Genomic DNA, 24,577 nt, shown 5'->3' with positions numbered 1-24,577 from the left:
CAATTGTGGCTTGGAAGAAAGAATGGCAAGAGAGGGCAGGAGAAAGGAGAGTGGAAGGATGAATGAAAAGCGGGAAAGACTGAGGCCTTATACAAGTGACTGGGAACTTTTCAATCCTCTCTCACAGTTGTTCTTGGTGTTTGTGTATATATTTGTATATGAATAGAAGAGGAAAAAATGGAAAGGGGAAAAAAAAGCCGCTTATCTGGGGAAGGATAGTGGTGAGCCCCACAGAATTTTTAACTTTGTGCATGTATTAGTTGAATAAAGTTCCTTGTATTGCTTTTTCTTTTATCACTTTTATCTAGATTCAACCAAGAATATGTTAGTATTTTGAGATTTAGGTTTTGGGAAAAAATCCAAAGCTAATAAACATATTTGTGCAAGAAAGGGAAGCAGATATGCAGACTTCTATCACCTCATACCAGAGACAAACTAACCTTTCTCCAGCACAAATTGGCCTGATGAAATCTAGAATTAAGCTTTCTCTCCGCACTCACCTGCCTCAGACTGCAAAGAGTTTCTCGAACTGATTTTGAGCCATAATGAAAGTGCTAACTGTAACTGTATGGCAGCATTTTCATTGACTCCAACCCTTCAGCAGGTGGCAGCGTTCTCCTTGCTCCCTGTGGGTTTGGTGTTGCCTTCCTTTCAAAAGAACACAGGCCTCACAGTCCCTTTTCTGTCTTCAGTCCACACATAATGGCTGCCTCCTTTATATTCTTGTCTGAAAGACACTCTCCCAGTAATCGTAGGAACTGAGGAGAAACAAATTTGCAACATGTGGCAATTCATGTTTTCATGTTTGATCCTTAAGGTGCTAAGCATTATGGGCTAATTCCAGGACATTTAAGGTTAGAGAGTGAACATCGGGACTCATTCATTCACTTATCCCTGCTTTTCTCTATCCAAAACCCTATTTATCATCTCTACTTAAGCAGTCTCCTTGTTTTGTTTGTTCACTCATTTCCAGGCCTTGAAACTGTCATTAAAGGCCATCTCTAGTCAAATTTCTAACTAATTCGTTTAGGTTTCTATAAAAGCTAGACTTTCTTCCCATCTTATTCACTGATGGGTTATCAGGAAATTCTTCAGGCTCCAACTGAGGATGCCTTACTGAGCTGCTATGTAATCTGGGGCATATAAACCCTTTGGCCTCAGTTTCTTCATTTGTAAATGAGATTGGTGAACTATGAAGTTTTTTCTAGCTTTTATGCACTGATGATAAAGCAATCTGCCACTATCTTCAATGGAAGAAGATGGGAGTACTGTGGCGTCATAGGATTATTTTTGGAGGACATTTTCTTTGAGCAGCAAAAGTTATTAAATAGCATAAAGAGTGAAAAATAGATTTGGTCAAGACCATTGATCTGGGGAAGAGAGGGTATTCAGGATAAGATACAGCCTGTCTCCCACACAGCGTCTCTACTAGGTAGCATTTATGGCAGATATTCCCATATATTTCTATGGTCCAGCAAACACCAAACAGACCTTTATCCTTAAATGGTGGAAATTCTTTGGGGTGCTCATTTACTTTAAAATAAAATTAAAATCAAACTTCCTTCCTAATTATTTAATATTTTCTTGACAATAGACATTTTTTGTTTTAATTCTAATGGATGAAATCACCTTTCTACCTTATAAAAATAATAATCATTGTAAATAACCTTTGAACCATATAAAAAGGAATAAATGAAAAATTCCTCTCCCTTGGATGCCTTCCCTCTCCATCTTGCCCTCAGAGATAATGTGTTATCTCATCTCTTGTTTATTCTTCCAGGTAATTTATATGTATTTATGCAAACACGTGTATATATATGTATTATCACTTTTGTTTTATTTCACTGAATTTTAATGAATCTCTTGGGAAATACATTAGTCCTAGGGTAGAATTATGAATGTAGAATAGATGAGTAAGGAAATTAAGAAGCTAGAAGATTAAGGAGCAAAATAGAAAACAACTGAAAACATCCAGTTGCTAATCAAATTGTCAGCTGATAGTGAGGATTCTTAAATAACAGATATTCTAGGCAGAACTTATGTGAGAGAAGAACCATGTAAAATGGTCTGTTTTGGGGGATATTATAGGGGAGAGGATTAGGGTCATTGTGGAAGATGGCCACCAAGAATTCCTCCATGACTCTACACGCATGCCACTGTCCCACCAAAAAGAGGTGGAGTCTGTTTCCCCTCCCTTGAATCTTTCCTCAGCTTCCCCAGTAGAACTACAGGCAAATGCACCATGCCCAGCTAATTATTTCTTTTTTGTAGAGACTGGGGTCTTGCTATGTTGTCCTGGCCTCAGGCGATTTTTCTCTCAGTCTCCCAAAATGCTGGGATTACAGGCATGAGCCACCATGCCTAGCTAATTTGGTTTGTAAATATTTTATTTTAAAAGTTTTTTTTTTTTTTTGAGGTGGAACCTTGCTCTGTCACCCAGGCTAGAGTGCAGTGGCACAATCTTGGCTCACTTCAACCTCCACCTCCCAAGTTCAAGTTATTCTCCTGCCTCAGCCTCCCAAATAGCTGGGATTACAAGCTTGTGCCACCATGCCCGGCTAATGTTTATATTTTTAGCAGAGACAGGGTATCACCATATTGGCCAGTCTGGTCTCAAACCCCTGACCTCAAGTGATCCGCCTGACTTAGCCTCCCAAAGTGCTAGGATTACAAGTGTGAGCCACTGGGTACAGCCTGCAAAGAATTTTAGACTTACAAAAAAGTTGCAAAAATTATGTGGATTTTTTTTTTTTTTTTTGACACAGGGTCTCACTGCCACCAGGCTGGAGTACAGTGGTATGATCACTGCTCACTGCAGCTTTGACCTTCTGGGGCTCAGGTGATCTTCCCATCTCAGCTTCCCAAGTAGCTGGGACTACAGGCACATACCACCATGCCCAGCTAATTTTTGTATTTTTTGTAGAGACAAGGTTTTCCATGTTGCCCAGGCTGGTGTCAAACTCCTGAGCTCAAGCAATCCACCCACCTGGGCTCCCAAAGCACTGAGATTACAGGAGTGAGCCACCATGCCTGGCCTGGTGTGGAGTTTATGTATACTTGTTACCCAGAAGCTCTAGTATTGTTAACTTTTTTTAAGAGATGGGGGTCTTGGCCAAGCATGGTGGCTCACACCTGTAATCTCAGCACTTTGGGAGGCTGAGGTGGGTGGATTGCTTGAGGCCAGGAGTTCAAGACCAGCCTGGCCAACATGGTGAAACCCCATCTCTACTAAAAATACAAAAATTAGCTGTGTGTAGTGGCATGCATCTGTAATCCTAGCTACTCAGGAGGCTGAGCTAGGAGAATTGCTTGAACCCAAGAGGTAGAGGTTGCAGTGAGCTGAGATTGCACTGTTGCACTTCAACATGAGCGACAGAGCAAGACTCTGCCCCCACCAAAAAAAAATCCTGCTTTCAACAGATAGGGGTCTCACTATGTTGTCCAGGCTGATCTTGAACTCCTGGGTTCAAGCCATCCTCCTGCTTTAGCATCCTAAAGTGTCAGCATTATAGGCATGAGCCACTGTTCCTGGCCAATAACTTATTAATAGCCACAGAACAATGATCAAAACCAGGAAATTAACACCAAGTGCAAACCTTATATGAAATTCACTTGTTTTTCTAGTGATGTTCTTTTTCTGTTCCAAGATTTAAGCCAGGTTCCCACGCTTGAACTTAGTTGATATGTCTCCTTAGTCTGGGGAAAAGACTCGTAATAGAGGCTGTAAGAGCAGTGAGAAAATAGCTATTGAAGGTTGGAAAAATCATGTTAGTAGCAGCAAAATGTTTGAAAACCCAATGTATGGTAAATGTATGGTAAAACATAGAAGACAGAGAGTGTACCTAATAAACTTGCGGATTTGGCAACATTCAGGCTGAATGTTCAGTGTCAGTTTGCTTCTTTTAGGGATGTACAAGGATACACAAGTGATGTATGATGATATCACTAGAAACAGAGATGCGTTAAAAAAGGAACTATTTCATTTTTAAGCAGAGTCTCTTTATGCCAGAAAGACTCTTAAAGTAAGAAATGGCCTCAAGGCCCTGCCTATAGAATTGGCCTGAAGGTAAAGATCCTATCAAGGTGCCAAGACCTCTAAAATATTTAAGATACTGTCTCACATCTACATAAAAGGTCTTCTAAGAATCTTAAGGGCTGTCCTACAGTAGCCACCTCTACAAGTCCACAGTAGAGAGAGGTTTTTTTTAATTTTAATTTTTAATTTTTTTCAGAGACAGAGTCTCGCTATGTTTCTTAGACTGGTCTCAAACTGCTGGCCTCCCATCTTGGCCTCCCAAAGTGCTAGGACTGTAGGCAGAGAGGTTTGTTTTTTGAAAGAATTATAGATGTTGCTTTGTGGGCAAAAAGTGAACTCCAATAAGAGTCACAAAACTATAGAGTTACATGGCTAAAACTACACTAGCTTGGACTAAGGAAGAGACAGTTCAAAATGAAAAAAGCTTCCAAGCCCCCAACTTTCTATGGGCAGGAAGCAGGCTGAGAGAGTTATTCAACTGTAAAAGGAAGGCAGTTTCTTATGAAAAAGGAAAATTGATTCAGAGGTCCTAGTCTAGACCCCAGAGGGTGGAGCTAAGAGCTATTGAGAACACTGCATTGGGAAACTATTCTGAGGGAGGCCAACCTAGGCACTAATGGAAAACTTGATCCGCAGAGGACCAGTGACAGTGCTTGGCTGGATTTCAGAATTGCTATGAACTAATGACTGCTATATGCTTTCCATTTTTCCCATTTTCAAACAAGCTTGTCTACTGCAGTTATCCTATCCCTTTTTCAGCATTGTATGTTGTATATGTAACTTGTCTTTTAGTTAACAGGACTCCAGATGAAGAGAAGCTGCATCTGAAATGCCTCATCCACTTCTGGGTCTAGTATTACTAAATCCTGAACCTTAACACAGATACTATACAGAATGATAGTTTTGGAGAAAGGGAGTGAGTGTATTCTGTATGGGTGTGTGTGTGGTGTGTGTGTGTGTGTGTGTGTGTGTGTGTGTCTGTGTGTGTCCATATATGTGCATACGGATACTGTTGTACCTGGAGGATGGATTATGACAGACTGTTCCCCAAATTGCCTGGCAACAATTTCTTTTATCCCAGCCACTACTTCCATCAAAGAATAGAGTCTCTTTCCTTTCCTTTTGAATCTGGGCTGTCCTTGTGACTTGCTTGGCCAAGAGAATGCAGTAGAAGTGACATTCTGGGACTTCTGAACCCAGGATTTAAGAGACCCTGTAGTTTCTGCTGTATTCTTCTTGGGATCCACGTACTGTGTAAAGAAGGTTGGGCTGGACCACTGAATAATGAGCAACCACACCAAGAAAGGAGGCTCCTAACCATTTTTAGCTACTCCAGCTGAGGTCCCAGGCATGCGGGAAGCCATCTTGGATATTCCAGACCCAGGCAAATTCACTGCTGAGTAAAGCACGTCTGACCCTAACTGATGTCATGGGGGAGCCAACCTGCCCAGCTGTGGCCTTCCCCAGTTGCAGAATTGTGAGAAAATAAATGGTGGTAATTGTTTTGAGCCACTGTTTGAAGTGGCCCCCATGATAACAGTTTGGGTCAGATATGTGCTTTATTCAGGGATGAGTCTGGCTGGGTCTGGAATGTCCAAGATGGCTTCCGACATGTCTGGGATCTCAGTTAAAGTGGCTAAAATGGTTAGGAACTTCTTTCTTGCTGTGGTTGCTCATCATTCAGTGGCCCAAGATTCTTTACACAGTGCCTGCATCCCAAGAGGAAGACAGCAGAAAATTTTAAGGTAATTTTTTCTGCAGCAGTAGATAACTGAAAACAATTATCCAGCCAGGCGCAGTGGCTCATGCCTGTAATTTCAGCACTTTGGGAAGCAGAGGCAGGAGGATCCCTTGAGGCCAGGAGTTCAAGATCAGCCTGGCCAACATGGCAAAAACCCATCCCTACTAGCCATACAAAAAATTAGCCAGGCATGGTGGCACATGCCTGTCATCCCAGCTACTCGAGAGGCTGAAGAGGAAGATTGCAGTGAGCTGAGATCATGCCACTGCACTCCAGCCTGGGCAACGGAGTGAGATTCTGTCTCAAAAACAAAACAAAACAATTATCAAATGTCAGGGTATTTTTTATTGCTTTACCTTTTCTCTGTGGCCCGGGAAGAGGTTGTAACAATGTCAGCCAAAGAAGTCAAGTTGTCAATGCAGACTAAATTCCATGATGGTGAACACTATATGCCATAGTAGTCACTGCTCTGTCCATAGAGCTTAGAACAGTACTGCCACATAATTGGCTCCCAAATATTTGTTGATTAAATCATTAAATAAATGAATCAAGATAATATCCCCTACCCTCAAGAGGATGGACAAAAAAGATTCTTTAAATGTAGTGTGGAGTCTTAATAAGGGAAAAGAAGTAAAGAAAAAGCAGATAAGCTATAAGTCTGCCTTTTTTCATGGTTCAGGGCTATTTCTCCCATGCATTTTCTCTTTGAAAAAGGTGCTTTTGTTGTGATGCCTCAGAGGCCAGAAGGATGTTTTGAAGAGGAAAATTGTAGGAGTTAGGCAGAGCAGGGTCTTGGCTCCTTCTCAGTGTCCCTCTACTAGACAAATTTGGGCGATTCTGCAGAAGTTGCAGTGAGCTGAGATCATGAGGGACAAAGAGAGACTCCATCTCAAAAAAAAAAAAAAATTTCTGGGCTATTCTATGAAGCACCTGGTAGGTGTCCCAATATTTGCTGGTATATGGGAATTACCTTTTACTACTATTGGAAGGTCTGAAAAGCAAACTATGTGTTCCACATGGCTAGAGTTAGTTAGTATTAGGGAGACCAAGTAGAATAGCTGGTAGCCAATGTTAGCTTGGAGACTAATACAGTCAAAGCTGTCTTGTCATGTTAGGTATTTTTTATTTTCATTGCTCCATGGTCCAAGACAAAATTTCTGAATGTCACTTGGACACAGTGAGTCCTTGGTCTGCTCTGTGGTTCTCAGGAGCAACCAACTAAACCCTTATTTTTCTGAGAGTGATGATTTCATACAGCACATCTCTCTAATAAGATGTGAAAGATGACACTGTGCCATCTGAAATAGCTTCAGGAGAGATTTGGGACATGGGAAGCTTGTAGACAATAATGGAAAATTCTCTTTTAGAATGTAGTTCCTTGTATGACCCACAGTAGTGCCTTTTGGAGAATGTCTTCAGAAAATTATCCTTATTGAAATAACAATAATGTTTGTTATTAGGATAAATGAAATGAAGGGAAAACCTCTGCCAAGACCCTTGGCAGAATGGGTTTAAATTCAATCCAATGATTATTATATTTTTATATTCTGTATTATTTAGAAAACAGTAAACAGAAATAGAGATTATTTAAAAATTAAAGCCATTTAGATCCCTTTTTGAAAGGTCAGAGTGTGGGAGATGAGAAACGCACTATAACAATCAGAGTGTTTACACAAAAGACATTTTAGCAGAGGACCTGCAAAAAGCACATCAAGTATTTATATCATCCACATCAAGTTGCTGGTCATTTCGCTTACCAAAGAAAATAAGAAAGTTTATTTGGACATAATTTTGGCTTAGTAAAAATAAAGTTTTGGAATCAGCTGTTAGAAACTGTAATTAAAGCTGGTTTATCATGCTCACTAATTATTCTACATAGTCATCCTGAAGCTTTATATAATTCTCCCTTTGTTACAAGCTTCTGCTTCTCACTGTGGCATTCTGGTTCTGAATCCAGACAGGTAAAGGACTGAAGTGCTTGGAGACCAGTGTATTGTAATATCTGTACAGCCAAGCAGGTATTTTCAATTGAACTTAAAAATATATGTATTTTTGAAACTTTCTTTACTTTAGATAGAGCCAGCCATTTAGGGAGAAAGGTAAAGAAAAACAAAAAAATTGGAAAAGGATGCATCAGTATTTCTTTCAGAAACAACACTAGGTACAGGAGGAGGATTTTATTCAGCAACTTCTAATAACCACCTGATGTTGCTGTCAGGATGGCCAAATATCTGCCAACATTGATGATCCTTTCATATACCACTAGAGAGAAATAGAGGGACCTGATGTTTACAGAAGCAGCAAACCATTTCCCATTTTTTTCTTTAGCCAGATGGAAATACTTATAGGATAGTCTTATATTCCAGCACTTTAGTGCTGGTGATACAGATCCTCTCTGCTCCAGAGTAACTCTGCCATGGAATTGAAGAGGATCCTCTCACACCAGGAATAGGAATACACCTTGTTTCATTTTCTTCCATGAAAGCAGATTTCAGAGGTTCTCAAATGCTATGATACTAATTGTCACTTAGGGTAGGCTTGAGGGGAGAGGCAGGGTAGGGCAAAGCTAATAACAGGGACTCTGGGGACAAGATCAGCAACCTGAGAAACAAATGTGAGACATTTTACCCTTCCCTAATCTACTCCCCTTTTAAAGGTTCGTCTTCATTTCCCCTTTTTCTACCACACGCTAGTTGATAAGCACAGCTCTGTTTTTTACCATGCAATCTAGTAGAACACCTAGACATCATGAACTCCTTATCCTTGGTTATTTGTAAAATAATGAAATCTGTAGTTCACTCTAGGCTGTGTGGACAGAATCTGCATCTTTGGAAACCAACTAGAGGCCTTTCTCTTATTCTTTTCTGGTTGCTTTCCATTTCCTTTTTCACTGTGGTCCTTGGCTTTCCCAAGCTGACCAAAACTATGCACAAAACCGACCTTCGCGATAAATATCAACCCCGAAGCTTCAGCAGGTTGTGAACTCCTGCAGAGCTATCTTAAATGCTGTATATAAGTGCAAAGTTTTATGGAGCCTCACAGATCTCTAAGAACACTGTAAATGGTCCAGGTTTAATTAGTAGTCCCGGAGTTAGGTAATGGCCTATGGCCTTCTGCGCTAGGTCTCTTGGGGTGTCTAGCTTTCAGAGGTTGCCTGCAACTACTGCGTGCACATTATACAGTCCTCTTTCTCAAATACAGCATAAATCCTCTTCAGACTTTCCTAGGCACCTACTCACAATTACTGAACACACATGCAGATTGATTCGCATTCTCTCAAATTTTGAAAAACAATTCTGTTCTTCAACCTAGGTCTCGTTAGATATTTTATGACTCACATTGTCGTTTGGAGTTCTACTTCCTAAGGGAAATGAAAAAACAATAAAATCCCAGACTGGTGTTGATGCTCATTCTCTTTAAGCGACTACTTGCTTTGTAGTCCTTGACTGGTGCGGTGCGAGGTAAAATGAGTGCGATCCAATTCTCAGCATTTTTGAACCAGCTCTTTCACGGCGACAGGTCAGTCCAATCGGGGCTGTAAGCAGACTTGACAGGTTTGTTCTGGGCTGACCGCCATGGAGTAGGTTCTCAGACCAGATAAGTCACTTAGCTGAGTCTACAGTAGGTGGGGCGCGCTCACCAGCTCAGGGGTAATGACTGGAGGTCTGTTGCAACATCGGAGAATGCAAGCTCCGGGCCGCAGCAGGAGATACCCGCGAGCCCAGAAGCAAAGGGTTTGTCCTAAGGGGCAGGGCATCAGCCAGGCAGAGGACCGAGACCCCTAGCGCCCAGCTCCTTTTCCCACGTTTGGGAAGGTGCAGTGTAGGTCGACCTAGAGCAAAGAGTCTCAGGTCTCGGTCATTTGGCTTGCTCTTAGGGTAGCAGGCAAGGAGTAGCAGGCAAGGGACCAGCTTGGGGACTTAGGGTAGCAGGCAAGGGACCAGCTTGGAGATTCTCCCCGCGTTCCGTAAGAATCGGCGGCAGCCAGCAGGCGGGAGGCAGGGGGCACGTGTTTGTATGTGGGTGCTTGTGTAATCAGCTCCCCAAGTGCCAGCCCCGACAGCGCTTCTTCGGGAGGCTAGTCCGAACCCCTGTTTCCGCCGCGGCGAGGGAAAGGCTGGGCTCCCGCTGCCTGCACCAGGCGAGAGGACCCCGAGCAAAGGAAGAGTAGTTGCCTCCGGAGGTATCACTGGGGAGTGGGAATTTGGAAAGTTACCCAACTAGGAACACACGTGACCTCCTTCGAAAAGTAGTTCCGACTGTGGCCCGCGTATCCTTCCACCTCCTTTTGAACCCTCCTAGGTCTCCTCGCTCCGCCCACTCGCTGAGTTGCAGCTTCTTACCGTTCCGTACTTTCTACTCGGCCCGGTAACCCCAAACGTGCACGGTCCGTCCGGGGCTCGTGGAGCCTGGCCCCGGGCGATCCATCCTGCCGGGTTTTCACGGCAGCCAAGGAGGGGCGGGGCTAGGTGGTCTCTAAGGACCCAGCTAGAATCCGACGCGGCGAACTGCGTTGGAGTCTGCCTGGTGGGGAGAGATGCTCGACTATCCTGGGGGCACCGGAGCGGGCTCAGGAGAGGGCTGCGGGGTGCGTCCCACTGACGGGGATCCCCGTGCAGTTCATTTAAATAGGTGCCCTTTGGGCCGTGGAAATTCAAGGGGCGATGTGTTCACGTTCAGCACGGTCGGCTGAGAGCTTTCATTTTTAGGGCAAACGAGCAGTTACCGGGGGAAGCGAGAGGTGGGGCGCTGCAAGGGAGCCAGATGAGGTTATACACAGTGGAGACACAATAGCAGGTTGCTCTTTATGCTGAGACTGACACCTTGAGGACACAGGGTCGGGGGGGAAGGGAGATCTCTAGGCAAAGACTGCTACAGTCAAATCTCTCCGAACGATTGTGATCCGACAGCGGTGCAAAAGGAGTGAGCGAATGCAGGTCACGCCGCGGAAGTCCAGGGGCAGAGGCAGGGGGGAGGGTATTCTGCATTTCCCTATACACTGACTAGTGTGGCCACCTGGTCCTTTCCACCTATGCACAGGTAACCTCAGACTCGAGTCAGTGACACTGCTCTACGCACCCATCTCAGCTTCCATCATCAGTCCTCCTCCCCCGCCCCGCAACAGCCTACCCTGCCTCCGGCTGCGTTTCTGGGCAGAGGCCGAGGTTTAGCTCGTTATCCTCGCCTAGCATTGCTGCAAAAGCAGCTTCGGCAAGTGCAGCTGCAGGCGGGCGGCTGGGAACGGACCAGAGCTAGCCCCTGGCAGCCACACTGGGCATGCTCAGTAGAGCCTGCGGCTTGGGGGCTCTGCGCACGCACCTGGAGCCACAGCTCCTGCCCCCTCCGACCGCCCCGGTCGTGCCTTTCCCTCCCCCGGCGCGGTCCCGTCGGCCTCTCGCTCGCCACCCGCCTCCCCTCGGTCTCCGGAGGCGCCCGGTCTCCCGGCGCGGCGGCGGAGGGGGCGGGCAGGCCGGCGGACGGTGATGTGGCGGGACTCTTTGTGCACTGCGGCAGGATACGGGCTCGGGCGCCGGGACGCGGCTGCGCTCAGTTCTCTCCCCTCGGAAGCTGCAGCCATGATGGAAGTTTGAGAGTTGAGCCGCTGTGAGGCGAGGCCGGGCTCAGGCGAGGGAGATGAGAGACGGCGGCGGCCGCGGCCCGGAGCCCCTCTCAGCGCCTGTGAGCAGCCGCGGGGGCAGCGCCCTCGGGGAGCCGGCCGGCCTGCGGCGGCGGCAGCGGCGGCGTTTCTCGCCTCCTCTTCGTCTCTTCTAACCGTGCAGCCTCTTCCTCGGCTTCTCCTGAAAGGGAAGGTGGAAGCCGTGGGCTCGGGCGGGAGCCGGCTGAGGCGCGGCGGCGGCGGCACCTCCCGCTCCTGGAGCGGGGGGGAAAAGCGGCGGCGGCGGCGGCGGCGGCGGCCGCAGCTCCAAGGAGGGGGTCTGAGTCGCCTGTCACCATTTCCAGGGCTGGGAACGCCGGAGAGTTGGTCTCTCCCCTTCTACTGCCTCCAACACGGCGGCGGCGGCGGCGGCACATCCAGGGACCCGGGCCGGTTTTAAACCTCCCCTCCGCCGCCGCCGCACCCCCCGTGGCCCGGGCTCCAGAGGCCGCCGGAGGAGGCAGCCGTTCCGAGGATTATTCGTCTTCTCCCCATTCCGCTGCCGCCGCTGCCAGGCCTCTGGCTGCTGAGGAGAAGCAGGCCCAGTCGCTGCAACCATCCAGCAGCCGTCGCAGCAGCCATTACCCGGCTGCGGTCCAGAGCCAAGCGGCAGCAGAGCGAGGGGCATCAGCTACCGCCAAGTCCAGAGCCATTTCCATCCTGCAGAAGAAGCCCCGCCACCAGCAGCTTCTGCCATCTCTCTCCTCCTTTTTCTTCAGCCACAGGCTCCCAGACATGACAGCCATCATCAAAGAGATCGTTAGCAGAAACAAAAGGAGATATCAGGAGGATGGATTCGACTTAGACTTGACCTGTATCCATTTCTGCGGCTGCTCCTCTTTGCCTTTCTGTCACTCTCTTAGAACGTGGGAGTAGACGGATGCGAAAATGTCCGTAGTTTGGGTGACTATAACATTTAACCCTGGTCAGGTTGTTAGGTCATATATTTTGTGTTTCTCTTCTGTGTATTCAACCTAGGGTGTGTTCGGCTGGACGGAACTCTTGCCTGGTTGCAAGTGTCAAGGCACCGATTGCTTTCTTAGGCTATCTATGTGGTCTCTTCCTGAGGGCTATTGTCCGTTAATACAGAATACAGTACACTGTTAGTGGATTAGCGAGCTCGGTAGTCGGTCTCCTAAATGAACAAAAAAGTAGACGCTTTGAGGTTGAGCATATTTCGATTAAATCTTGGCTTAGGCCCTAGATCAAGGGTATAGATGAGAATAAAATGAAAATTAGTGTTGCACGTACGCATATTGCATCAGAATCTTGCAGTGATTGTTTTAGTTTCCTGGGTTGCATTGATAGATTCATTTAAAATATGACTGATTTGCATAACTTTAGAAGCGGAATCATTTTCAGTATATATGGTGCACATTGAGGGCAAAAAGTTTTGTTAATGTTTAAACTTAAGTTACTTACAACTTTCAACTGTATTTAGAAGTTTTGTGGTTTGAAATCAATAGTGCCATAATATACCTTATAAGGCGTTCTTACTAGATCTTTGTTATATTTACCTTTTTCTCTCCCTATGGGGTGATGTAGGATAGGGCTTGAAATTTTCACTTCAGTAGCATTTAATGGTCGGTGCTCTTGTCATAGACATAGAATGGAGATTGAGTAGTTTTTGATCCCAGATGACAATGTCGTGTAGGTTCAAGGATATTGTGTGTAGCAAGTGAAGATTGCAGAGTTAAAACTTCAGTTCATGCTTGAAATTTTAAGTATTGTTGTTATGCTAGAATTGCTGCTCACCTTAATTTTTAGGTTTCAGGTCCTCTGACACTTTTTGGTATTGTTAATTTTAGTGATTTGTGTAGAATGTCAAGTGTATTTTACCAGCTAATACCCAAAAATGCCGGTAAGAGGGGTTTACTCCAGCTTTAGATTGTAGATATATTAGCTTTTTTCATACAGTGTGTTAAATTTACTGAGTCAGCTTGTTGAATAAGACAGAAGCCCAAGAATTTTAACAGCGTATAGCTTTAGGTGTCTAAAAGTTAGGCCTTCGGGCTTCAAAAGTTAGTGGTTGTTGAAAAGCATTAATCTTTGCAGTTTCAGGTACAACAGACTGATTTTCATTAAGGATGGGGATGGAGCCCTGTTTTTGCAGAATGGAAGGTATTGACAGGAATTGAGAGCTATTGGTAGGCCAGTGTATAAGGTATGTGAAAACAGGATTAAGTTATTGGTCTGAAGTGACTGAAGCATTTAGGCTCTGTCAAGGCCTAAAATTTGGTAATGTTAATTTGGTCATAGGAATTGTGGCGGTGGACAATATTTAGCTAAAATTATGTAATTGCATAAGTACTAGCAGAGTACTTTTAATAAAAGCTATTTCTTAGCAAACATCAGTTGCATTTTGTTTAAAGGTAGAGTGACAGTACAGTGTCTATATGTCCTGCTAAAAATTGTGGGGAAGTTTTTTTTTTTTTTAAGAAAATGTTTTATATCGGGAGAGGTTTTATTCCGTTGGATTATGTTAGCTGCATATAAATGTGCACAGTTAATTTTGCCCAAGTTTTTGTTTTGAAATGAATATAAAACTTACTAAAGAAGTAGCTTCCCAAAACTTAGTTTTCTGTTAAGTCAAAAGTGATATTTTAAAAGAGTGTTTGCAAAGTTTGAAGTCTGCATTAATTGAAAATGTTACTAAGGCTGAACTGGACCCGCTTGCCCAGAAGATAATTATGGAAAAAATTCTTTTGTGACTTCCAAAGCAGTCTTCTATCAGCAGGGATTACTGACAGTCATTCAAATATATAGGAACAAAAAATGAAATGTTTATGTAACTTTAAAAAGTCTCTGAAGAAATTACTAGAATGCTGTCTGGGAGACAGATTTCTTTCGGCATTTAAAGTATTACTTTTCTCACTTGATTTAAAATTATCTGGGTTATTAAGACCTTAAAATTATTTTACCAGGTTCTTACATATGAGCTGTGACGTGATTGGCATTTTCTTTGATTTCAGAGTATGTGGGCCTCTACACATGAAATTTATGTGACTTAAAACTTTCTCTAAAACTGTACTTTTAGTTATGATATGCATAGAAAGCAGTATCAAATACTGCATCAAATGACTAATAACACTTAATTTCTAGAGTTGTGGTTTTATTGAACCCAAAGTTGATATGAAAAAAAGTCAGTAAGGAAAGTCAATGAAGTGCTTGCTTTTTTGATACTCGCACTCCCAATAATTTTTATATTTCAACCTACTTGGTTTGCTTGTTTTCACATTAGTATTTTTCTATTTATTGGGGTGGGAAGGGATTAAAATGATCATTCAAGACTTTGTCTTTGGCAGGTTGTAGTATGTGTTTCAGCAACTAACCTGTGAAGTGTTAAATTCCTTTATGAAAGTAGTGATTGGACTATTTTTGTCTGATAAAGAAAGATTAATAATGAAGCCATTTCTCCAAGGAAATGGCTCCAAGGAAATGCTGTCAAGGAAAATTGAGGACAATAATTCAGTTTTAAAATATTATCACAAAATTAAATTCTAAAAATTTCCTACTAGGGTTTTATACTTAACATTAGTCTGCAATATAGTGCTGAATTTGAGACTATAGAAATATTTAGTGTATTTAGGGTATGTGGAAACTTTACGCTTCTGTTGTGTTTTTATTGTTTGATAGATTTGCATCTTTTCAAATATAATTTTCACAGGGAATGCTTTTAACTTGTATAGAGTACAGTGACTATTGAAGTCACCTAAATTACCTGAAGGTAAGTGATTATCAAAGTTAATCATGAGAGTTTTAAAAAAAATACTCTATTCGCAATATTTGTTTTACATTGTTTGTGTCTGCTAAGTTATGTTTTCTGAAAAACATGACTGGACCACCTAACTTACAAGCTTCATTTTTCATGGTGCTTATTCAAAAGTAAAGCACAACTGAATGGAGTAATGTACAGTTTATATGAGGAAAAAGGAATTTTATTGCTGTCAAGTTAAAAGTTTGCACAGCAGTATAGTCATCAATGCAAATTTACATTGCTTAAAATATACTAAGTAAATCCTAAATGATTAAAGACAATAAAATATGGTGAACTATAACCATCTTCATTTTAAATTTAGTTTTAGAAGATAATAGAGAAAGGCTCCTTTATTACCTTTTTAGAGTTTTATTTTTAATAACATGGGAAACGCAGCTGGTGACATTTTAATTTTTGTATGGAACAGTAGATCTGCTTTCTCATAACTACATAAAATATATAAACTTCTTAGTGTTATGAAATTGCTTTTTGGAAGTGAAGAAGTCAATTCTTATTCTCTAGGTTATTTTGAAATTTGCTTCCATTTGCTGTTTGTTCATTTGGTGATAGCGTAACACTTAAAAAAAATATTTTAAGCCACTTCTGAAGTAATCACTTCAGTGGCTTTTAATGGAGGAGTATGTTATGGGAAATTCAGTTCACAGAGTTTTATCATTAATTCACTTGAAGTAAACGTCCTATTTTTAAATTTTAATCTCAATCTTTTTAGTAAGACAAAAGCTTAGGAAGTCAATTTTATTATTGATATTGTGTGTGACTTCAGAGTTTGTAAAGAGAAATGTAGCAGTGTTGCATGCATATGACAGTTTTCTGCTTAATTGAAATGTGTGGCCTCTGCCATACTATGAGGATTTAGCTTCCAGAAAATGTAATATTAACATAGCTTAAGAAATGTATTTTTTTTCCCTGTAGAAACCATTTGGTTCAACAAACAGTTCTGAAGTTTTATTATATAGAACCCATTAGTTCTTTTGTTCCCTTTTTCTTCATTTTTTCTGTTAAACTTGATTTTCAAAGTCAGCATTGAAGAATTCATTTTGCGGTCCAAATTCATTAAGAAAAGATGTTAGAATTTGTTCTGAAGATAGTGACTTAGGAAATATGTGAGATTGGGGTCAGTAAGTTCTGTTTTACAATTGCTTCTATCTGGTAGCTTTGAAATTAATGCAATTGCTATCAGAATAATGTTGAGGTTAGACTAACCTTAAATTGGTAAGGATTGCTGAGCAAACTGATAATCTTGTCTTTTATATAGCGTGTATTACTACCACATGTACATTCTTCCATAGGTGGTTAAAAGTATTTTAGCCCATGGTTGGTGATTCTCTTAGTATTGAATATATGCATTCACTAATGTAAAATACTTTCATATGTTGATAAAGGTGAAATTAGTATATTGGACTTGGCTATTCACCTTTCCCCTCATTTTTTGAATTTTTTTCATTGGTTGCAGAAGAGGTATTAGTAGTTTCATTCTTTTAAAATAATTTGCACTGGAATAAAAAAGTATTGGCAAATATTAATAAGAGCAACAATTTATGGGTGAATTAATTTTATTTGGGAAGTTTTAGTTCTGTATAGTTAAGGCAGACTCTTCATTTGCAACAGTTAACATTAGGACATGGGTGGACTCTTTTTTTTTTTTTTTTTTTTTTTTTTCTTTTTTGAGATGGAGTCTCGCTCTGTTGCCCAGGCTGGAGTGCAGTGGCAGGATCTCAGCCCACTGCAACCTCTGGCTCCCAGGTTCAGGTGATTTTCCTGCCTCAGCCTCCCATGCAACTGGGATTGCAGGTGCATGCCACCATGCCTGGCTAATTTTTGTACTTTTAGTAGAGTCGGGGTTTCACCATGTTGGCCAGGTGGGTCTTGAACTCCTGACCTCAAGTGATCTGCCTGTCTCATTCTCCCAAAGTGCTGAGCCACTGTGCCTGGCCAATGTTGAGAATAGTGAGAGATGGATATTGTAGCTCTATCTGCCATCAAAAGAATATTCTTGATCTCTACATAGTGTGAAAAAGAAGACTGTTTACATATTACATTTTAAGTAATTATACACATAATTATTATCAGTAGTCATCACTTCAAATATGAATAGTGAATCTAATGTTGATTTCTCTGTGTGTGTATGTGTATGTGTACGTAAAGTTAGCAAACCTTTTAATGTCTATTAAAATATGAATTTTCATTTCTTTAAAAAAAAGACTACCTTGGAGGATACTGTTTTATGATTTTTATATATACTTAGATCTATTTTAAATTACATTACAATATTGAGTATTACATTTATCTATACTTTTAAGTGTATACATTGTTTCATTTTAGATTTTAGGGAGGCAGTGTGGCTCTGGATCCAGACTGCTTATCTTATAATCCTGGATCTTCCATTTAGTAGCTGGATGCCTTTTGAGTAGGTTATTTAGAGTTTCTCAATCTATTTTATCTGTAAAATGAGGATGATAATGGAACCTACCACATAAGTTTATCTTGAATAGTAAGTGAGGTAATATAAGTAATTCATTTAGCATAGCACCTGCCACATTGTAAATACTTAAATTGTAGCTACTGCTCTTAAAAATTGTAATTTCAGGTTACATATGTAGGTAAATTATTTGTATTTTCATTTATGGTGTGTGATTGTGATTGAATTTCCTCAGTTTGGGACGTTAGGATTTTAATTGTTTCAAGTTGTGTTTTTTAAAAATAAGGGTATTCTTTTAGGAAGTCTGTGAGTATGACTTGTTTGTGATTCTGCTGTTTCATCGTAAATGGGAAATACAAAGTTCTGCTTACTCAGACTGTTGACCAAAGTAATGTTAATCATGCTAATCAAAAAGTATTTGCTTTAAAATACAAATGGCAAAAACTTCTTATTAGCATAATGAATTAGAATTTTTAAACTTTGTTATGATCTTAAATTATATTTAGTGTTGAAGATAGGTCAACTTAAATATAATTTTTATTCACATAAAGTTAACTCTGCCTCAAATATAATAAACTTAATATGAGTTATGTAAACTTTGGTCAGTAGAGGTATATTTCTTAGCATTTCCTTTTTAAAATTTCAGCTTCTTGAGGGAGTCATGCAACTGAATGTCGTTACATTTATTACAATAAAATTTACACTAATATAATTTGTACTACATTAACATAATATGGGAACTTTTAAAGTATTCAGTCTCTCTATTATTGTGTCCTAATTCCACGTTTGGCCAGGGTTCTCGATATAATTTAGGCCCAAGACATGGGAAGAAAGAACTAAAGGATTTTTTTCTTTATGTTTTCTTACTGAATATGGGGAAAGATGGAATAAGCTTAAGATCTCTCCAGTAAAGGCCATTGTGTGTACATAAAGATCATTTTTTCTTTTTCTCTCTTTGCCTGTACTGATTCCCAGATGTACCACAGCACCCTTAGCAGTGAAGCACTTGACTTCCAGTGAGTGGTTTTTTTTTTTGTTTTTTTTTTTTTTGTTTTTTTTTTTTTGTCGTGTTTTATATTGCAGAGTGAATACAGTCTGTCTGGTACTATGTGACTGTCTGATTATGTGATTTTCATGCATTTTATGTATTTTGTAAACTAGCTATATTTTTGGTCCATGTCTAGGTTGTAGAATTGAATTGTGCATTTTGACATATGAGCACAGCTGAGTTTTCTAAATCAATCTCTCTCCTTCCACCTATGTTTTGCTTTGTATCACTACCTAAAACTTACTCTTGATTTTATATTAGAGTACTTAACCATAGCTTTGACTTTTATTTCCTTTGATATTTGTAGATTTTCAGGCTGAAGTACAATAAGGTTCTCTGTTCTCTACTGGTAATTGCAAAGGTTGTATTCTGTGAATTTTATTTGTTTAATACTTTTGATCTTTTGAAGAGGATGTAATTATTTAAGGTATTATAAAATGCATTGTGATTTTAATCAGGTACTCTTAATTAGATGCATTTTAAAATTTATTTTTAACTCAGCATTGCTGTCTTGAATAGATGTATTTTTAGAACGATTAAAAAATATCATATGCATGTTTTTACAAACTTTTTGCTTATTTCAAAATGCAGGGTTCTTTTGCATTTAAAATTTTCTCTTTGTGAGACTTCTTTTTGAGTAGCCTGGTTACTCTAAACTAATTAGAGATTAAATTAGAAGTAAAAATTACTTTTAAAATGAAATTTGGGGGATGTCATTAAGCTTGATTTTTTTAGGTTTTTCTTTTTTTAGTGTGTATTATGAATTATTTTACATTGACTGTCAGAAAAAATGGAATGTGTGGGCTTTTCTGTTTTTTGGTTTTTTTTAATTTATTCATTTTCATAAGGTAAAATCAGTGTTTTGCTAGGCTTAATTTGACCATGTTGTAAAATTTATTGCACACATTGAAAGAATCATTTATGAAAGATATTGAATTAGCTAGCAGATACTGTCTTATGTGGTTTTTGATTAACAAAACACTTTCTTAATCATTAGCTTATTTAATTTTGCAAAGAATAACAGGCCACCTAAGAGGCACACAGAGTGAGCGTTATTCTTTCTTTCTTTCTTTCTCTCTTTCTTTCTTTCTTTTTCTCTTTCTTCTTTTTCTTTCTTTCTTTTTTTTTCTTTTCTTTTTCTTTCTTTCTCTTTCTCTGTCTTTTTCTTTTCTTTTTTTCTTTTCTTTCTTTTTTTTTTGCAGCTTAGGAATTGTATCTGTAGTGGAATTAGTATCTTGTTAATGGCTAGTGAAAGATTGAGTCTGAAGAAGGGTGCAGGGCTTTTTTGGCACTTGGTGCAGTTTTTTTCCCATTATGTTACATCACTGGTTCTTAAACTTCAGTGTCTTAAAATAAGCTGAAGGGCTATTAAACTACGGATTGTTTGCTCCACCCCCAGAGTTTCTGATTCAGTAGGTCTCGGTTGGGACCTGCAAATTTTTATTTTCTTAGAAGTTTTCAAGTGATACTGATGCTGGTGATCTGAGGATCACGCTTTGAGGACCACTGATGAACATTATCTCCCACCAAGCAAACCTTTAACATGTTATGCTTCTTTAGGTTAATATAATTTATACATGCATTATCTCATTTGACCTGTAAACTCTAAGTAGCTTTGCATGGAAAATGTTATCCTGATTTTATAGATAAATAGTGAGTTTAGAAAGGCAGTATGGTGGAATGGAGAATAGATTGGGAGTTGGCTAGACCTAAAGTCTAGATTAAATTCCTACTCAAGGCTGAGCATGGTGGCTCACACCTGTAATTTCTGTACTCTGGGAGGCCAACGTTGGCAGATTGCTTGAGTCCAGAAGTTTGAGACCAATTTAGGCAACATAGGGAGACCCTGTCTCTACAAAAAAAAAAAATACAAAAATCAGTTGGGCGTTATAGTGCATGCTGTTAGTCCCAGCTACTCAGGAGGCTGACGTGGGATCACCTGCGCCTGGGAGTTTGAGGCTGCATTGAGCTGTGATTGGGACACTGCACTCCAGCCTGGGCAACAGAGAACGACCCTGTCTCAAAAATAAATAAATAAATATATACATCCCTGCTCAGCCACTTATCAGTTATATAATAAAAGATACACAGCCTAACCTTAGTGAACCCTGTTTTGACAACTCCAAATTGGGGGTAAAAATCCTAAACTCATACAGTGGTTTTTAGGTTTGTTAAAAGGTGAAGTTTTTTTTAAGAGTATTGGTTGCCGTCTGGTGGTGATCCCCTCTCACCTCTAGGATTTTTAGAATTGTCTGGAGACGTTTTGGTGGTCATAGCTGGGATAATAAGAGTGTGCTCTTGGCTAGGTGGTTGAAGCCAGTGATGCTGCTTAACATCCACAGGACCCCTCCCCCTCAACAAAGAATTATCTAGCCCAAAACGCTGTGTAAAGTGTCTGGTACATAGTAAGTATAATATTTGATGAAAGTCAGTATCTTTGTCCTCAGGTGTGGTATTTAAGAAGGCCAATTTACTAATCAGTGATGGAGTTTAGGCCTAACATCTGGGTTTTCTGACTGCTGCTAGGCCAGTATTCTATAAGAACTTTGTCCACGGAAGGTATCCCTAATAACAAAAAAAGTTTATTTGAAGAGGGCTCAATCTGTTTTTTGGCTGATTGTGAAAGTGTTGCTTTGAACTTCTGCTAGAAAGGGTTGAAGATGTTTTCCGTAAGCATTTTTAAGTATAATACTGTATGTAGTATTCAGAAGGATGTTTAATTTTTTTTTTTTTTTATATTGCTAGTAGTTTTTAAAGTAAACCTTTTTCCTTTAATTTCCTTGAACTTTTGGGAGTTACTTTTCTCCTAATATTTTCTTATTTACTGCATTCTTAACCTTATACATTTTTATTCTAAAGTTGCTTTTATTATAGTCAGATATGATGAAGTCATATGTATGATGTAAAATTGCAAATTTCCTACAAGCTATACAAACTTCTCAAATATTTCTAGGTAAAGAAAATAAGGCTGACTGTAAGGTTCTGATGCATTGTTTTCTAGGCCCATCCTGTTGAATTAAAGTGCATTACCTAAATTAGAAACGTGCATTAAAGTGAAGTTTTTAATTTAAAAAAAAAAAAAGGAATGGAGTTTTAGGTTAGCCCAGAGATGGGAAGATGCCAAGGTAGTAGCTTTAGTGGATTCTGAATTTTTTGGTTTTGTTTTGTTTTTAAGGCAGACAAATATAATTATGAAAGTGTTCTAGGAATAGATTGTTTGCTGTGATTTTTTTTTTTCTGTTTGCATGATTTTACAATTTGCCTTGCCTCTTACTTTGAATGCAGAATAAAATGTCAAGGCCTTCATTTTTTTTTTTAATTCTTAAGAAATATAACTTTTGTTAACAATTGTTTTTGAAATACAGGGGATATTTTGAGATAGCAGTTATTTAAGACAAATAGTACTCATTGTTACAATTTAGTTGATAGGGCTTATGATGTTTATTTCAGTATGAATGAAAACTTTGTGCTTATTTTACTTAAGAAAATTTCTTTTATAAAAACATGACTAAAGAAAATTTTGAAAATCACCCATTGTCCTACGTCTCTAAAACTTAATGTTTTCATATTAGCTTCTAGTTTTGTTCTACACATACTTTAAAACCTAGTTCATGGTGAACTTAAGAGGGTGTTCTTTTTAAAAAACAATTTGCATAGCACTTTGTAGTTGCCTTTATTATTTTAAAAGGTGAAATCATTGGAAATATTTACTTTCCTATACTTTTACATTTTTTAAGCTTGTTTCCATTTTTTTTTTAATTTTCAGAGTTTTTAAAAGTGGATTTAAGATAACCTAAATATTAGAGAAGATTTTCATGGTTTTGATTCATGAAATCATAATGTTACACAAAAATTAACTGAAGTGTTAGAGTGTTGAAGCTTTTTTCCCCTGAATTATTTACAGGAACTCTACTTGTATTTAATATTGAAAGCATATTTTACTTATTTAGGTGAGACAAAGTAAAATTTAGCTGAATTTGATCTGTCAATTTGGTTTTTCTTTTGTAAGAATATTACATTGCGTTGAAATTAAAGTGATATAGAAGGTAATTTGAATAACATTTTTATAGTAAAGTGGTGATAACATTATTGCTTTCTGTTTTTTAATCAAACGGGGTATTGGCTTGTAATGATATTTCTGTTCCCTGAAGCATATTTTGAATGATATGGTTAATATTTGCAGTTACCCAGGTAATCAGAGTGATATTAATTGATCAATTTGCTATTCATTTGCATTTTTAATCAGTACTAGTTTTTGTGGTTCAAATTTTGCATTTGTTTTATCAGATTCAATTTTTAAGTGTCAGATACTGAAACAATCTTAACTTTATTAGTTATAATTCTTTATTAGTGAGGTGGTGTTCATTTATTCATATAGTTAGAACAAAAAATATTTTAAATATTGAGGTAGAAACAAATTATTCTCTTTTTAATTAAAAGCCAGATTACTTGTTAGAGGAACATTTTCCCAAATGAGGTAAAATTGTTTTGATTCTTAAACATAAGGAAATTTTGATCTAGGTTTGGTGTACTTTCTTGTGGGGTGCTAATGAAAACAGGGATGGCAAAAATATTTTGTTTGTGAGTGTATGCATTTATGCTTTTTGACAACCCAAAAAACACTCTTACATCTGACTATCTGTCATGGACTAGCTGTAAGAAATTTATATAAAATAAATAGTATACTGAAAGTATGATACAGTTTTACATATCTAGATTGTGGTTATGATTATGTATAATACTGTAAAATATGCTAAGGTGCTAGTTATTAATACTATTTGGATTTTTTTTTTTTAATACTGAAAGGTCACACAGATTGTGATTATTGTGTAGTGTCCAAGAACTAAGGCCTGCCATCTGTTGTTGAAATGTATGAAAAAGTTAAGGTAATTTAGTGATATAAGTGGTTTTGACACCACTGTTTTTGGAATCATCTACTAATTATGATTTTTCTAAACACTAATATCAAATTTTAAACTTTTGCAAAAATGAAACCTAATAGTTAACACTGTTAGTTATATTTTTCTATTAAAATACAGATACTGGCTGAGAACTAAAGATTGTGTAATAAAAGCTTGGCTTTTAGTCATTCGCTTTTTTTTTTTTTTTTTTTTTTAAAGTAGATATTTTGGGTAGTTAACTGGGCATCATGTTTTAACTTGAGATTTTAAATTATATAAGATTTTGATATTGTTAAACTACTTTTCCTAACAAGTTGAGATATGTAAGAATTCAGTATTATAGAACTCAATCAGAGAACTGATTTAATAAGAATTTCTTTAAAATTTGGTTTAAATATTTTTCTTTGTTCTTTGCTTTATCTTCTACAACTTAATTCTTATCTGTATGCAAATGAGCTTCCCTATTTAAAATTTTGCTCTTGCATTTTAAGCCACTATAGAAGTTGTTTCTTTAACTTTCACCCACCAGAATTTGGTCTTACCAAATTGTGTCTTTAAAATTGCGTATTTGGCTTAATATTATAGAATCTGATTGATTTTAATCTACCTTGTTTTATTTATTATGTTGACATTTTCTTGAGAAATCTGTTACGCAAAATGAACATAATAAAGAATATTTAAGTTTAGATATGATTTTTGAATATGCATTTTCAAATGCAACTTTGTGGCATATATATATATATATATATATGTTTTTTTTTTTTTTTTTTTTTACAAGAAACATCTTGCCAATTTTTAGATTAATGTCTGTGAGGAAAGTAGATTGGTTTACTAGAATCAGTTTGTAGACTTTGGTGAGAACTGAATTGTAGCGCATGACAGAAATACCTTTTGGGCCTTTTGGGGTAGACATGTATACATAAATTGTATCTGTTACATTAAGTGAGGTAAATATATAGGTGAGATTTTTACCCGAGTATTAAAAGTTTAAAAGTCAT

General features: G+C 38.9%; 2 protein-coding genes across 3 annotated transcripts in view; one reads left to right on the top strand and one right to left on the bottom strand.

Moving 5' to 3' along the window:
* Positions 1–7,939: 7,939 nt before the first annotated feature.
* Positions 7,940–10,336, bottom strand: KLLN (killin, p53 regulated DNA replication inhibitor). The gene is given in 2 exon segments (XM_032245606.1): positions 7,940–9,699; positions 9,731–10,336. Coding segments are annotated over 2 exon segments (753 nt in total). The 5' UTR covers positions 10,206–10,336; the 3' UTR covers positions 7,940–9,421.
* An 807-nt stretch (positions 10,337–11,143) lies between these two features.
* PTEN (phosphatase and tensin homolog) overlaps positions 11,144–24,577 on the top strand; it is a 97,942-nt gene continuing 84,508 nt past the window's right edge. The window contains exon 1 of one of the 2 annotated variants that reach the window (XM_032245605.1): positions 11,144–12,247. In XM_032245605.1, the coding sequence (XP_032101496.1) occupies positions 12,169–12,247 (79 nt within the window). In that variant the 5' untranslated portion in view covers positions 11,144–12,168. The remainder of the gene's footprint in view (positions 12,248–24,577) is intronic. The other variant, XM_032245604.1, reaches the window with a different exon arrangement.

This window comes from Sapajus apella, unplaced genomic scaffold (genome assembly GCF_009761245.1).
Source record: "Sapajus apella isolate SASKATOON/1434 unplaced genomic scaffold, GSC_monkey_1.0 scaffold58, whole genome shotgun sequence".
In the NCBI taxonomy this organism is placed as follows: Eukaryota; Metazoa; Chordata; class Mammalia; order Primates; family Cebidae; genus Sapajus; species Sapajus apella.
Note: the sequence above shows the minus strand (reverse complement) of the source record. Positions and strands in the feature narration are given on the sequence as shown.